This window comes from Phaethon aethereus, assembly GCF_964289735.1.
Source record: "Phaethon aethereus genome assembly, chromosome: 2".
NCBI lineage: Eukaryota > Metazoa > Chordata > Aves > Phaethontiformes > Phaethontidae > Phaethon > Phaethon aethereus.
In genome coordinates this window covers 7,885,144-7,898,967 of record NC_138582.1, presented here as the reverse complement: position 1 = coordinate 7,898,967, position 13,824 = coordinate 7,885,144, and the positions used below count along the sequence as shown (strand labels likewise).

Here is a 13,824-nt window from a genome sequence, read left to right as displayed (position 1 = left end):
GGGCCAGGCTGGAGCAGCCTATTCCTTGAAGGATGGCACGTGTGGGGGGACCCAGGCTGGAGCAGCCTTTTACTGAAGGACGGCACGTGTGGGGGGACCCGGGCTGGAGCAGCCTGTTCCTTGAAGGATGGCACCTGTGGGGGGACCCAGGCTGGAGCAGCCTGTTCCTTGAAGGATGGCACCTGTGGGGGGACCCAGGCTGGAGCAGCCTGTTCCTTGAAGGATGGCACCTGTGGGGGGACCCAGGCTGGAGCAACCTGTTCCTGAAGGATGGCACCTGTGGGGGGACCCAGGCTGGAGCAGCTTGTGAAGAACTGCAGCCTCTGGGAAGGACTCACATTGAAGTTCACAGAGGACTGTCTTCTATGGGATAGACATCTCCTGCGGGACCAGGAGATGAGTGTGAGGAGTCCTCCCCCTGAGGAGGAAGGAGGAGCAGAGACAGTGTGTGATGGACTGACCACAACTCCCATTCCCCATCCCCCTGCGCTGCTTGGGGGGAGGAGGGAGAGAAATCGGGAGGGAAGTTGAGCCTGAGAAGAAGGGAGGGGTGGGGGGAAGAGGTTTGAAGGTTTGGTTTGATTTTCTTGTTAGCCTACTCTGATTTGATTGGCAATAAATTAATTTTTCCAAGTCGAGTGTTTTGCCTGTGATGGTAATTGCTGACTGATCTCTCTGTCCTTATCTTGACCCATGGGCCTTTAAAGTTTCTCTCCCCTGCCCAGCTGAGAAGGGGAGTGATAGAGTGGCTTTGGCATCCAGCCGGGGTCAACCCAGCACAAGAAGGCTTTCCATTGAGAATGGGAAAGTCTGCAAAGACTCATGAAGCTTTTCATTCCCTTAGGCTTACAAGCCTCTGCTTTGTACTCATTAAAACATGAAGCTGTGCAAGTTCATAAAGAAGCAAACCATATTCTGTGTGGAAGTCTTCAACCACTTCTGTAACTGTAAATATCTTGAGGATGATGCAGGGCTTTCTGTACTTAAAGTCCTTGCCCATTTCCTCTGTGAAGTACTGTGAATCCAGCTTGTGGAAGAAAATGAGACCATCGTTGTGTCACAAACAGCACCCCTTTTCCTTCACTCCCTTTGCTGACTTTTTTTAGTCCTTGAGACCAATGAATCTTTAGGATCTATGAGAAACTTAGTTCTGCCTCCTGCCTATCCTACTGTCTCTCCTTCCTCCTCTTGATGGTTTAAGAAGTTGTTTTCTAAAAGATGATATCCAAATGGGAATTGTTTCATTCTTAAAAATCAGAAAGGTTAACTCTGTAGGCAGTATCTCACATGGGGAATATCATGCCACAGGCAAAACATTTGAATTTAGATGCATTCTAATATGGGCTGAAGATCAACGGCACTACATGACCGTTGCTGTCCTGTGCTTGGAGCCCATAGGGAAGTTCTGGAGAACTCTACCTGTTACAGAAAGCTCTACACAGAGATAGACTATCTCTGTCATCTGTCAGTTTTCTGCAGTGTTTGCAATACTGATTCTGGATGCTTCTCCGCAAATGTCACACAACATATCGGACTGGCAGAAATATCTGTATGTTTTTGCAGATCAGTATAACTAGTTTTCCCACTCCGCAGTTGCCAGTCTCATATATCTTTCTCAGGCCCAGGACCCATTCCTCCTGGGACCTCACCATATTGTTAGTACCGTGACTTTTTTGAAGCTACTATATGACAGTTCCTTACAGTTTCCTGTGAACATTGTCTCTTTAATAGCTGTAGCATTCGTTTAGATGATAGGAAAAATTCAAGCCTCTGTGGCCAGCCAGCTTTATGATCACTGTTCTAACCTCTCTGCTTGGTTTGTGATGAACTTTCTCTAAAGGCTAACATGCCTCCCACTTATGTCCTCAACTGCTCAAGTCAGGAGAAAGCCTGGTATGACATGTGAAGCATAGGCCAGGATTATTTTTGTAATACTTAGATAAGGAAAATCATACTAGGTGGTTGCTAGATTTATTGAAGCAGTAACAGATAGTCTCAGGGACATTGTTCTCTTAATTATATGAGAATTTTTCTCTAATTGTTGAAGCAAACTGTAATAGATGAAAATATTTTAATGTATTTAAGTTGACAATCGATTCCATTAAGAATTAGAAATTGTATTTAACTACTAGCTAGAAATTTTAAGCTTTTCCATAGTTTTCAATAAGCAGGAAATTATTAACAGTATGATAGCAACTCGCTACTCTTTAATGGTGTCAATTCCTTAGTGAATGTTCAATCATACATAGGTTAGAACATAACTGTTGTCTCAGTTACTGTCTAGTAACTCTTGTTGCTCTCTGCCTCTGCCTCTTCTTACCAACTTCAAACCTTTGAGGCTTTTGCCAATTTAGTAACACAACAATGTGACTGAAGCTGTTTTAAGATTAGATTTTTATTTGCTGCTGTTTTCATCTTATAAAGGTAAATATTTTGCAAATATTCTGTAAATATTCCAGTTCTGTACTTTGTATGAACACATTTATGATGCCATGTCAAGTCCTATTTTGGCTGCTTAAATGTGTTAAATGCAACGTGAGATTTATCTAAGTTCACAATCAGATTTTTAGGCATGAAGAATTGGACTTTAAACACTGATTTAAAACCCATTGCTGTGGTAATGGGGAATGTCTGCACTGAAACATAAAGCTTGTCAACCTAGCAAGTTATGGCCAAGGTTTGCTTCAACACTGCTTTGGAAAGCAATTGGATCTAAATGTTCCTCCCTAGTGTGTATGTGGGAAAGTTGTGGCAGAGCTTTAATTCTGTTTCTGGCAATTTTATTGAAGTTTTCTTGTGTTCAGACAAGGGTTACCTCAGCAGCAGATTCTTCTAACGCAGTGTCCACATGTATAATTTCTAGCAGTTAATGTTGCAATTAGAATGCTTCAATGAGATTGCTTTGTGTAATAAGAAATTGAATTAGCATGGAATGTCTACCAGTAAGAGACCTAGGGTGCCTTTCTAATGTCAAGTAAATTGTAACTTGAAAATGAACATTATGAACTATTTCCAATTACATGCCAAGATTATTTTAACTTAAAGATACTATTTACTTAAATGGATGTACAGAACACATGGATGCAAAAAAAAATACCGATAACAAACTTCAAAATCTACTCTTTAAAATCTACATTTAGTTCTTGCCCGATTCTGGAAGATCATAAAGCTTAGGGATTACTAAGTTTTTAAGCTTTATAGTTCCTGAAGCATACGTTTCTGGTTATTTCTAGAAATACATTGCTTTTACTGATGGACAAAGCAGTGCTTCAGAATTAACTCAGACTTAAGCTTGTAATTCCTGTCCTAAATCTATATTATGGGACTATACTTAACCTATGTATACTGTAAGGTACGTACATATTACAGATACTACGATAGTATGAGCTAGGCTCATACTGTTTGCAGTGAGAAGTGGGGAACACCCAAAAGACGTTACCTTAACATGCTGTCTAACAAGATCTCACCCAAAACAATGAGCAGATGAGGTAGTGCTGTATGTTTCTCTTCATAATTGACAGCTCAATATTTCTCCAGTAGTGGAAGGCCCTTGATTCAAATTCCTGTCACAGCTATTCGTATTCCCTTGGTTCTCTCTGGAGATGGTGTGCTGGCCACCAGGATACTGGCTGTCCCAGCATACGTGGTATCAGGAGCACTGGTTTCTGTCCTTTCAATTTTGCAAGAAATCCTTATCAAAGTTGCAGGAATACTTAAGGAAAGTTTATTCACAAATAACATCTGGCTGGATGGCTACGAACAAAATCCATTTCATGATCCAGTGATTATTATAAAATATGCATGGATGCATCCATTAGAGAAAAGAATGAATGCAAAATCTTGCTATTTACAGGTGAGAGCCCATTCAGCTGAATAGCCTATAGCTTATTATTTAGTGCATCTTCCTAGAAAGCTAATGCATGTTCTGTGTCTTCATCTCCAGCATTGAGCTTGAATTCCCTGTCTCACCAAGATCATATTTGGTTTAGATTTTGAAAAAATGAAAATTAAGATTTATGTGAAAGCAATTTGTTGGACCTATTAATAGAATGCTGATTTTGCATGGTGAGCTGTTTTTAAAGTAGACTTTTTTCTCATCAACATTCATTTGCTTACCTGCTCTTCATGGTTGAAGGCAAGATCTGTAGGAAAAAAAAGAGGAGAAACTTTGTATTCCATCTATAACCCCATGCTTTTTATTTACAAATAAATGCTTCTTGGAGTTGAGGTGGCAAAATACTAGGCAGTGTAAGGGCTAGTCCAGATGACGTAAGACTTTGAAAAGAATTTGAATTGTCCCTGAATAGAGTTCAAGTATAATTTTAATGATACTTTGCAGGAGTCACACCATGTTTTAATTTACCTTGGTCTTCTGCATGTTGATAGTTTCCTAATAACAAGCAATGCTCATTTCAAATGCTTTTATTTGCTTAGTCGTTTTGAGTATGAAGCTTTTTGTTTGGATTCTTGGAAAAGGGCTTGAGGTAGCTTCATCCTCTAAGAACTGGGGAAATGACATTTTGTCCATTCTGTCTCTGTTCCCCCCTGTGGATAATGTTGTGGTTTCCGCTTAGATATTATGCCTTTTTTTAAGCAGTGTGTTTACTGAGTTCTGGCTTTTCAGAAGTGCTAAGACTACTTTTAAAGTTGGGGTGAATTGAGGTAAGACTTTTGGAAAGCATGTTCATAACATCATACCATTATTTCTTGGCTTTTTTGCCAATTACAATGTTTTTCATGAGAAATAGGACAAACAAGAAAAATTTAAGAATCTTTTTTGTATTTATTTCAAGTCCCTCAATTAATTGTTTTGTTTTATTTTGAACCTTTTACATTTACCTTCTCTGGGGTTTTCAGGGTGAGGTGGAGAGAATGGAAAATCTTTTCATTTTCTCAGGAACTCAGGTGACTGTGGAAACAGTGGAATGGTTTGGATGAAAGGCTGAGAAGCTTTTCCACCTGCCTATGTTGAAGTTCGAAGTTCACCTGTAATATGCAAATAAAATATTTTCTTTTCAGGTATTTTAGTTTAAACTGCTCATCTAAGTAGACCATTTTCTGACTTAGTATTATTGAACGAGTATGAGTCATCCTCCTGATTCTGACACTGCTCTCCCTGCTGTTGTACATAAAGACAGAATTGTTTTGACCTGATAGTAACTTGGTTTAAATGTCGCTGCCTATATTCATTAGCAACTCTTCTCTTTTTTTGGAGGTGCACAAAAGGCAATTCTGCTAGTAACATCTCTCATTCCAGGAATACCTTATTGGTTTGAGTTGAATATGCACTAGGCTTCTTCTAGATGAAAACATGAAAAATTACAAAATAAGAGCTTACAGTCTGTGTATGTTTGCTGCTAATGTCCTTAACGTTATCACTGAGACTTTAGATGGTAGTGGCTACCTATATTTGTTTTGATTGCTCCATGTTCCCTGTTGATTAAATGGTGGGGAGATGTTGTTTCAGTGTAACAAAATGGCTGTTCTTTCACTTTACAATTCTAATTTAAAAAAAAAAAAAACAAACAAAAATTCATTGCACTGCACTGATGTGGTCTCATGTGCTTTCTCCTTCAAGTTAATCTCTGTACAAACAATTTTTTTTTGAATGTGATAGTTTTTATCTAAAAGGAAGACATTCCTCCAGTGTTCTGTGATAAAGTACTGGTGTAAGTATTAATTTCAGAGAATGAGGAAGAAAAACCACCACCTTTTAGTTGTAGTGATAACAGCCTTAATTTTTTCCCTTGGATGGATTTCCTTAGTTGTGGAGAGCTGGAAAATTGATTTCTTATTGATTTTGTGATTTTTTTTTTTAGCACTACAAATAGCCTTTTTGTTAAAATGAACTTTTTACCCTCTTCTTTATTCCTGTTTCTCTGTCTTGCTGTCTTTGAAACACTGTTCATTTCCCCTAAAGAGAGCCCAAACACTAGTCTGTCATTGTCACTGCCAGCAGATCATAATTTAAAGACACCATTTCCTATTCCCCATGAACAAGGGTATGTCTAGAGTACTTCATTATTAGATGAAGTACTCTAAACTGATACTGATGAGCAAGGCTTAGCATGATTTATAATGTTTTCCGTAATGCAGAGGTTTTGGCAAAAATTGCTTTCATTGCTTTTATCTTTTGACCTGTGATAGTAACTTACTATTTAATATATTTGAAGGGTGCATATTTACACATTGCCTTTGGTTCTGTTCATTAAAAATTTCTGCACTTTGCACTGAACAATTACTGTTACTAGTGCTGCTCTTCGGATTTATATCAACTGTGGGCACTATCACTGGGGCAACTGCAGGCAGAAGCACTCTTTAAGGGGAAGTATAATGTGATTCTGGCTTAATACAAGAATTATTAATAAGGTTTGAGATTTTTACAGAGTAATTTCATATTCTTTTTATATCTGTCTTGTAATTATAGCTGTTCTATTACTTTGGAGGAAGATTCTTAAGACTGAAATTAACAGAAGTCAGGAGAATTGCTCTTGACACCATCCTGGTTAATATTTCAAATGTGTGTAAAATACCTGAAGTTTAAGAGGACTTTAGCATTTTCAGCTCATCTTTTTCTACGTTTTTGTTGTAAGCACAAACTGTACTGCACACTTGCCTTCTTTTGGTCAGACTAAATCTGATGACGGTTAATTTTCTAGGTTATCCTGAGAAGTAGAATAGTGAATGACAAACAAAATGCTCCCATTTATGGGATGAAAATATGAACTTGTTTGGGCTTCTGGGTTTTTTTGGAGTGGGAGAAGAAATATAGCTTCACCAGTAAATTTTCTGATTACAGTGTACTTCTAAGAAGAGCTACTTATACACCTATCGAATTGGAGTAGAGAGGTAGTCCATTGTATTGCATTGGGTAGGTGGTAGGAAGACCAATGCTATCCTCCACATGAAGAATAATGGCTTTAAATACAAAAATGAATGCTTTTATAAATACTTGACACATGCTGAAAAATCAGAAAAAATCCAATTAAAATACTCACGAAAGTGTAATTCTTACTGTATTATAAAGAAAGAAACCTGTACAACAACGCTTGTCAGTGAATCTGATGTACTTTAGTACATGACATCTGTGCATACCTAAGTTCTCTCCTGTCCCTTTTCATAAACATAGAATTACAGAATCTCTGGGTTGGAAGGGACCTTTAAAGGCCATCTAGTCCAAACCCCCCTGCAATAAGCAGGGACATCTTCAACTAGTTTAGGATGCTCAGAGCCCTGTCCAGCCCGACCTTGAATGTTTCGAGGGATGGGGCATCTGCCACCTCTCTGGGCAAACTGCCAGTTTTTCACCACCCTCATTCTTCAAAAATTTCTTCCTTAGATCTCCTCTAAATCTGCCCTCTTAGTTTACAACCCTTACCCCTTGTCCTATCACAACAGGCCCTGCTAATAGTCTGTCCCCATCTTTCTTAGAAGCCCCCTTTAAGTACTGGAAGGCTCCAAGAAGCTGTCCCTGGAGCCTTCTCTTTTCCAGGCTGAACAACCCCAACTCTCTCAGCTCTTCTTCACAGGAGATGTGTTCCACCCCTCTGATGATTTTTTGTGGCCCTCCTCTGGACCCTCTCCAACAGGTCCATGTCTTTCCTGTGGTGAGGGCTCCAGAGCTGGGTGCAGCACTGCAGGTGGGGTCTCCCCAGAGTGGAGGAGAGGGCCAGAATCCCCTCCTTCACCCTGCTGGCCACGCTGCTTTGGATGCAGCCCAGGACACAGTTGGCCTTCTGGGCTGCAGGCGCCCATTGCTGGCTCATGTCCAGCTTTTCGTCCACCAGTGCCCCCAAGTCCTTCTTGGCTGGGCTGCTCTCAACCCCTTCATCCCCCAGCCTCTGTTGATACTGGGGGTCGCCCTGTTGCAGGTGCAGGACCCTGCACTTGGTCTTGTTGAACCTCATGAGGTTTATCCGGGCCCATTCCTCGAGCTTGTCCAGCTCCCTCTGGATGGCATCCTGTTCTCCAAGCATGTCAACTGCACCACTCAGCTTGGTGTTGTCTGCAAAGTTGCTGAGGGTGCACTCGATCCCACTGTCTGTCATTGAAGATATTGAAGAGTACTGGTGCCAGTACAAACCCCTGAGGGACACCACTCATCACTGAACTCCAGCTGACTTTGAGCCATTGACCACTACCCTCTGGATGTGACCATCCAACCAGTTCCTCATCCAACCATCCACTCATCAAGTCCATTTTTCCATATTAGAGATAAGGACATTGTGAGGGGCTGTGTCAAAAGCCTTATAAAAGTCCACATAGATGACACTGGTAGCTCTTCCCTTGTCCACTGATGTGGTCACTCCATCCCAGAAGGCCACTAGGTTGGTCAGGCAGGACTTGCCCTTGGTGAAGCCATGCTGGCTGTCTCAAATCACCTCCCTGTCCTCCATGTGCCTTAGGATAGTTTCTAGGAGGATCTGTTCCATGATGTTGCCAGGCACAAAGGTGAGGCTGACAGGTTGGTGGTTCCCAGGGTCCTCCTTTCTACCCTCTTTAAAAATGAGTGCAATGTTTCCATTTTTCCAGTCACCAGGGACTTCCCCTGACTGCCATGACCTTTCAAACATCATGGAGAGTGGCTTGGCAACCTCATCAGCCAATTCCCTCAGGACACACTATATATGTGTAAAAATGATCGTTATTTTCATTTAACTTAGCCTGGTATTTTCTAGTACTGAAATATACCAGATGGCCAAGGATATTTCACATAGATAGTAAATAAAGTTAGAGAAAGCTTACTGAATCCAGGAGAGGTCTGTGTTTCAGAAAGAAAATACTCAAGTAGTGTGGATTTAATCTGAAATATAAAACATTTATCCTTGGCCAGCTGTATTTGTAACCTACTGAAAATTTCCGAATACTGCATGACTAAGACAAAATACTGTCAGACCTAATTCAGGGAGAGCACTGCAACATACTTCAGCTGCCCCTGCCTAATTGCTATTGCAAGGGAATAGTACAGAGTAAACAAATGTTTTGGATTTTGAATCTCTTATCTCAGCAGAACAAGGCATTGAGAGCAGCTCTTGAAATCTATTCTGTTTTTGCAGCATGTTGCACATGACGTTTGTCTTGGTTTTAATGTAAATTTTTGTTTTTATAAATGTAAGTACAGCAATAAAGAGGAAGAATTGATCTATTTAAGCAAATTAGAGTAATCGCAACAGCACAGGTTGATCTTTTTAATGTTAACTGACAAGAGTCCCATGTATAAACTGTTTTCCATTCGAAGCTTATAAGAGCCACCTTCAACAATATAATAATGCAGGACTTAATTTCTGCAGTAGCCAATTTATTTACACACAAAATGGTGAACGGTATTGAGTTCTGGGCAAAATTTCTCTGTAAGAGAAATGCTAGTAGTAGAAGCACTTAAGTCTGATACAGCACACACTTCCCCAAAATTCTTTTTGTTGTGCTGGACATCTTGTTAAGGGTCTTCCTATTACAAATTCACTTTGCTTCTTCGTCTTCAAGAAGTCATGGATACACCGTAACTTGAGTAGTCTGTTTTCCCCTCTTCTTTCACGATCTCTTTTTTTTAGTAAAATGGTTAACATAAATGCGAGTAGGACTGATTGCTTAAGAACTCTCCAAAAATTCCTTGGTGACAAAGATTCCCTAACATGTTAAAAGGTTAATTTCAGTACTCTGCTTTCATTTGTTGTCACTGCTGGGTGTGCACGGTTTGAAGTTTAGGAGTCCCTCTTAGGGATGGCTGGTGCACAGTTAGGAGATGCTGTGAAAAGAGACCAAATGCCATGTAAATGTTCTGGAACAGAGTAAGTTGGCTCAGCCAGCTTCTGCTGTTGATCAATGTCTCTGTTGTTAACAGATGTCTGTGTATTGCATCAATAAGTAACAAACTACTTGTTCGTAATAACTGCCAGGCAGCAGTGGTTTAGTGTGTGGCTTATCAAGAAAAATCCATATCAGATGGGCAAAGAACAAGCTAAGATTCTATTTTAACTTTTAGTTTCAGGACAATGAATTACTGAAGGAGAAAACAATTGGAAGAATCCTTGTTTGCAACAGACAATTGGAATAATCCTCTTTTCTTCCAGACCTTTGAATAGGCTGTCAGTCATTTGTGCCTGCAATTATTCATAGACACCCTTCTACTAATCACTGCTGGGAAACAATCATGTTCACTGATCTAGTGGGGGTGAAGCAGTATTGATGTGCAGATTGCCTGGTTTTCCATATAAGCAATTTCAAGGGACTGAAGAAATGCTAAAAACTCTTAGCAAATTCACAACTTCCTATTTGTTTCGAGGATGTCATTGTCTTCCACTGTAGAAAGCTTTCCTTACAATGTCTAGAAAACTGTCAGATTCCAATCAGTGGAGATGTTTTTTGTACTAGAGTTGGACAGTTGATCATTTGTCATCCCTACCTAATTAATACTGGTAGTCAGTTTTGTTTAGCCATTGCTAAAAGATTGTTATAGAATCACAGAATAGTTTGAGTTGGAAAGGATCTCCAAAGGTCATCTAGTCCAACCCCCCTGCCGCGAGCAGGAACATCTGCAACTGGATTGGGTTGCTAAGAGCCCCATCCAACCTGACCTGGAATGTTTCCAAGGATGGGGCATCTACCACCTCTCTGGGCAACCTGTTCTTAAAGGTTCCTTTTTCTGGGAAAGAATTTGTTCTTTCATGAGAATTTATCCTTATGTTGCTAGGGTTTGATACATGCTTATTCAGAAAACACCGTATGTAAGATGATGCCTGATTTTCATTTCTTTGGATCCCTGTAGCTTCCAAACGTCTTCTCATTAGGTCATTCTCATCTGGCAAAAATGGACAAGGGACCCCTAAATATCCATCAAGGTCTCTGGCCTATTTGGATATTAGGATTTCTAGGAATCGGTACAATGGGAGGTGCCCTTTCTACTTTTCATGTGTTTAGCTCAGGTTTATTATTGGATGAAACAATAAATTGGTGACAGTTCTTTGCATTTCTGTAGTTCATCCTTCTCTGGGAAAACACAGCATCTTTGTCACTTGTTTGTAGCTTAAACTTCTGTATGGCTTGTAGCTGGAGTTCGTGGTTTGTTCAACTTGGTGTTTAAACCCCGTACTATTTTGGGAAGAGTGTTACTACAGCATATACTTAAATAGTGTGCATAATGTGGGAGGAGTAAGAAATCCTTACCTCTAGTTTCTTAATGGATGCTGAACTCGCAGTGGTTGATGAGGATACAGAGGGCATTCAAAGTAAAACCATCTTACTAGTCTTACCTCTAACGAATTTTTTCCCGTCAGTAGTCTATGTAGAATATTGAATTTATTGTCCAGAAACACGTCAGCTGCCTAAGTCAGTTGTACAATATTTATTCAGATGTTTGGATTCCTGAGATGCTTCCCAGAACTCTCTTGAACATCAGTAGCTCATCTCAGATTCAGGTACACAGAGACATGAAGCATTTGCACTGTCTCTGCACAAGCCAGTGTTAAATAAAAAAAAATCTTTTTCAAAGCACATTGCCAGTAGTTCAAAACACCTTTAAAGTAATTATAGTCTTAGGTGTGTATGACCTCCTAAATGAAAGTCTCTAAGATTTTGCCATTTCATGGTGTATGTCTGTCATATATGCGTTTCAGGAGAGTATTGTCTTTCATATTTAGAACTAGGTTACTACTTCGTTTCTGGAGTGTGCTTACAGTTAATATTACCTTTCGTTTATATCATTTCAGGAGTATGATGATGGTTATGGAACTGCTTATGATGAACAAAGCTATGATTCCTATGATAACAGCTATACCACTCAAGCACAAAGGTAAGTCTCCAGATGTGCTGTAACTACATTTGAAATATTCTATGGTTGGAAAGTTAGATTTACTTAAAGATTTTTTCAATTTCATCTTAGACAGCAAAAATATTATAAGAGGCTTATTAGAAATAATACCCAGTGTTATTTGTCTCTAGTAGCATGTAAATGTGAAAGTCAAGTTAACTGAGTGGTTGAAAAGAAATAGAAGTGAGAACTTGAAATAAAGTTTTACTGATGACAAATAATAAATCAAAGTTTTTAAAAGTTAAGGAAACTCAGGAAGATTTAATTCTGAATCATTTTGGGGGAGGGAGGATGGGGAAAGGAAGAAAAAAACTTTATAAGACATATTAAATAATCTGAAACATAGAGCTGTTGCATTTTCTTACTACTTAAACATGGTTATATTTCAGTATTTTACCTTTATTTGGCTGTAAAAAAAGTACACCCTTTAGTTTTACTCCTTTGTGTAATTGTCTTTGTGACAAATTTGAATCTCTTGCCATTTGTGTTCCTTCCCCCACTTCATTCCCAACACTATTTTTAAGCACTTGTTTATTTTCTTAAAATTTTGCTTTCTTCAAAAGAGTCACTATCTGAAATCTCCAGGAGTTACCGGGAATATTAATGTATCCTAATGATGGGAAAAATGGTATGAAGTACAAACTACTTGTGTTGGTTGGTAGTTTGAACTAATGACTGATTGCCCCCACTATTAGGTACTACTAATGTGCAGATCTGGAAGGGACCTTCTGTGCACCTTTTACTGAGTTGTAATTTATTCTCACTCTTTTTTTCTCTTAGACCAGACATTCATAGTTTCAACAGTAGTAGATTTTGTAATGTTATTGAGAATTTCTTTTATTGGCAATAAACTTCAAATGGTTGAAAATGAGAAAATGGCAAAATAAGATCAAATGTTGTAGTTCTGCATTACTGCTTTGGTTATTTGGGGTGATTAGAGCTTCAGACCTTGCTCTCTGGGAAGAATGTGACAGTAGGAAAGGGACATATTGGTGGATATTGTGATGTTGATAACTAGGTACTGATCGGACTGTTTTACCTTCTAAATATTTAAGACCCTTCTTTTATAACATAGCCTTGTCTGAAATAGTACAGAACTGTTCACAGCAAAGTTAAAGCTGTTTGCACCTGACATCTGCTTTGCTGTAGTGTTGACACACCCAATTTAAATTTTGTTGTACAAATGAATGTTTTCCTGTGTCCAGCAATTCAGTCAATGTGAAAAAACTTAGTGGAAAGTTCAAGTGTCATTACTGTTGAGAACTAACAGAATGAAAATACCTTTGTGTCTGGTACTTGGCTCCTACAGAGGCTTGTAAGCTACTGAAAATAGATGAAAATAATACGACTTAAGAAACCAGCAGTGTAGGACCTTCAAAACATGAGGCTCTGTAGGATGTTACATTTAGAGAGCAGCTGCTGTAATGGATTTTTTTCCCAGAAAGAAGATTATCAAAATAGTCCTCAACTTTTATGTTGGTAATTCTGTTCTGTTTTATGGCTTCTAGTGTTGGTAAATGGGTTTATTGCACACAAACATTTGGACTTCATTACAAAGTCATTTGCCTGAGCCAAAACTAAACATTACTTGGATTTGATATTTTTTCCATGCCAAGAGCATTTTCACTAAGATTTTTTCCTTTGAACTAAAACTAGCAAAAAGCAAATTTCCCAAGAAATTAAATTGCTTTTGTAAAGGACTAATACATCAGAATATATAAAATATTCTTAGTTGTAATATATGCACATGTTCAGCCCAGTCTGACAGGAGATACTTCATAAAATGATTGCTCTGCTTTGTATTTTGCCTGTAGTTTCACAATACATATACTGTTAGATTTTTTTTTAAATTCATTAGCTTCTGAATGATTACTTCATCTTTTTCCCCTAATTTTAGTAAGTGCTTCATAGTAAAAGGAAACAAGAAATGATTCACTTGTACGTTTCTCACGGCGTGTCGACACTCATTTTCTGGCATATATTCTGGCTTGGCAAAAAGATTTTTAGGATTCTATTGG

The 13,824-nt window shown here is 39.0% G+C and overlaps 1 protein-coding gene across 1 annotated transcript in view; it reads left to right on the top strand.

Moving 5' to 3' along the window:
- Positions 1-13,824, top strand: part of KHDRBS3 (KH RNA binding domain containing, signal transduction associated 3) — a gene marked incomplete at its 3' end in the record, with an annotated part of 98,470 nt that overhangs the window by 67,663 nt on the left and 16,983 nt on the right. Inside the window, exon 7 of the mRNA XM_082014971.1 lies at positions 11,706-11,788. Within this exon, the coding sequence (XP_081871097.1) occupies positions 11,706-11,788 (83 nt within the window). The remainder of the gene's footprint in view (positions 1-11,705; positions 11,789-13,824) is intronic.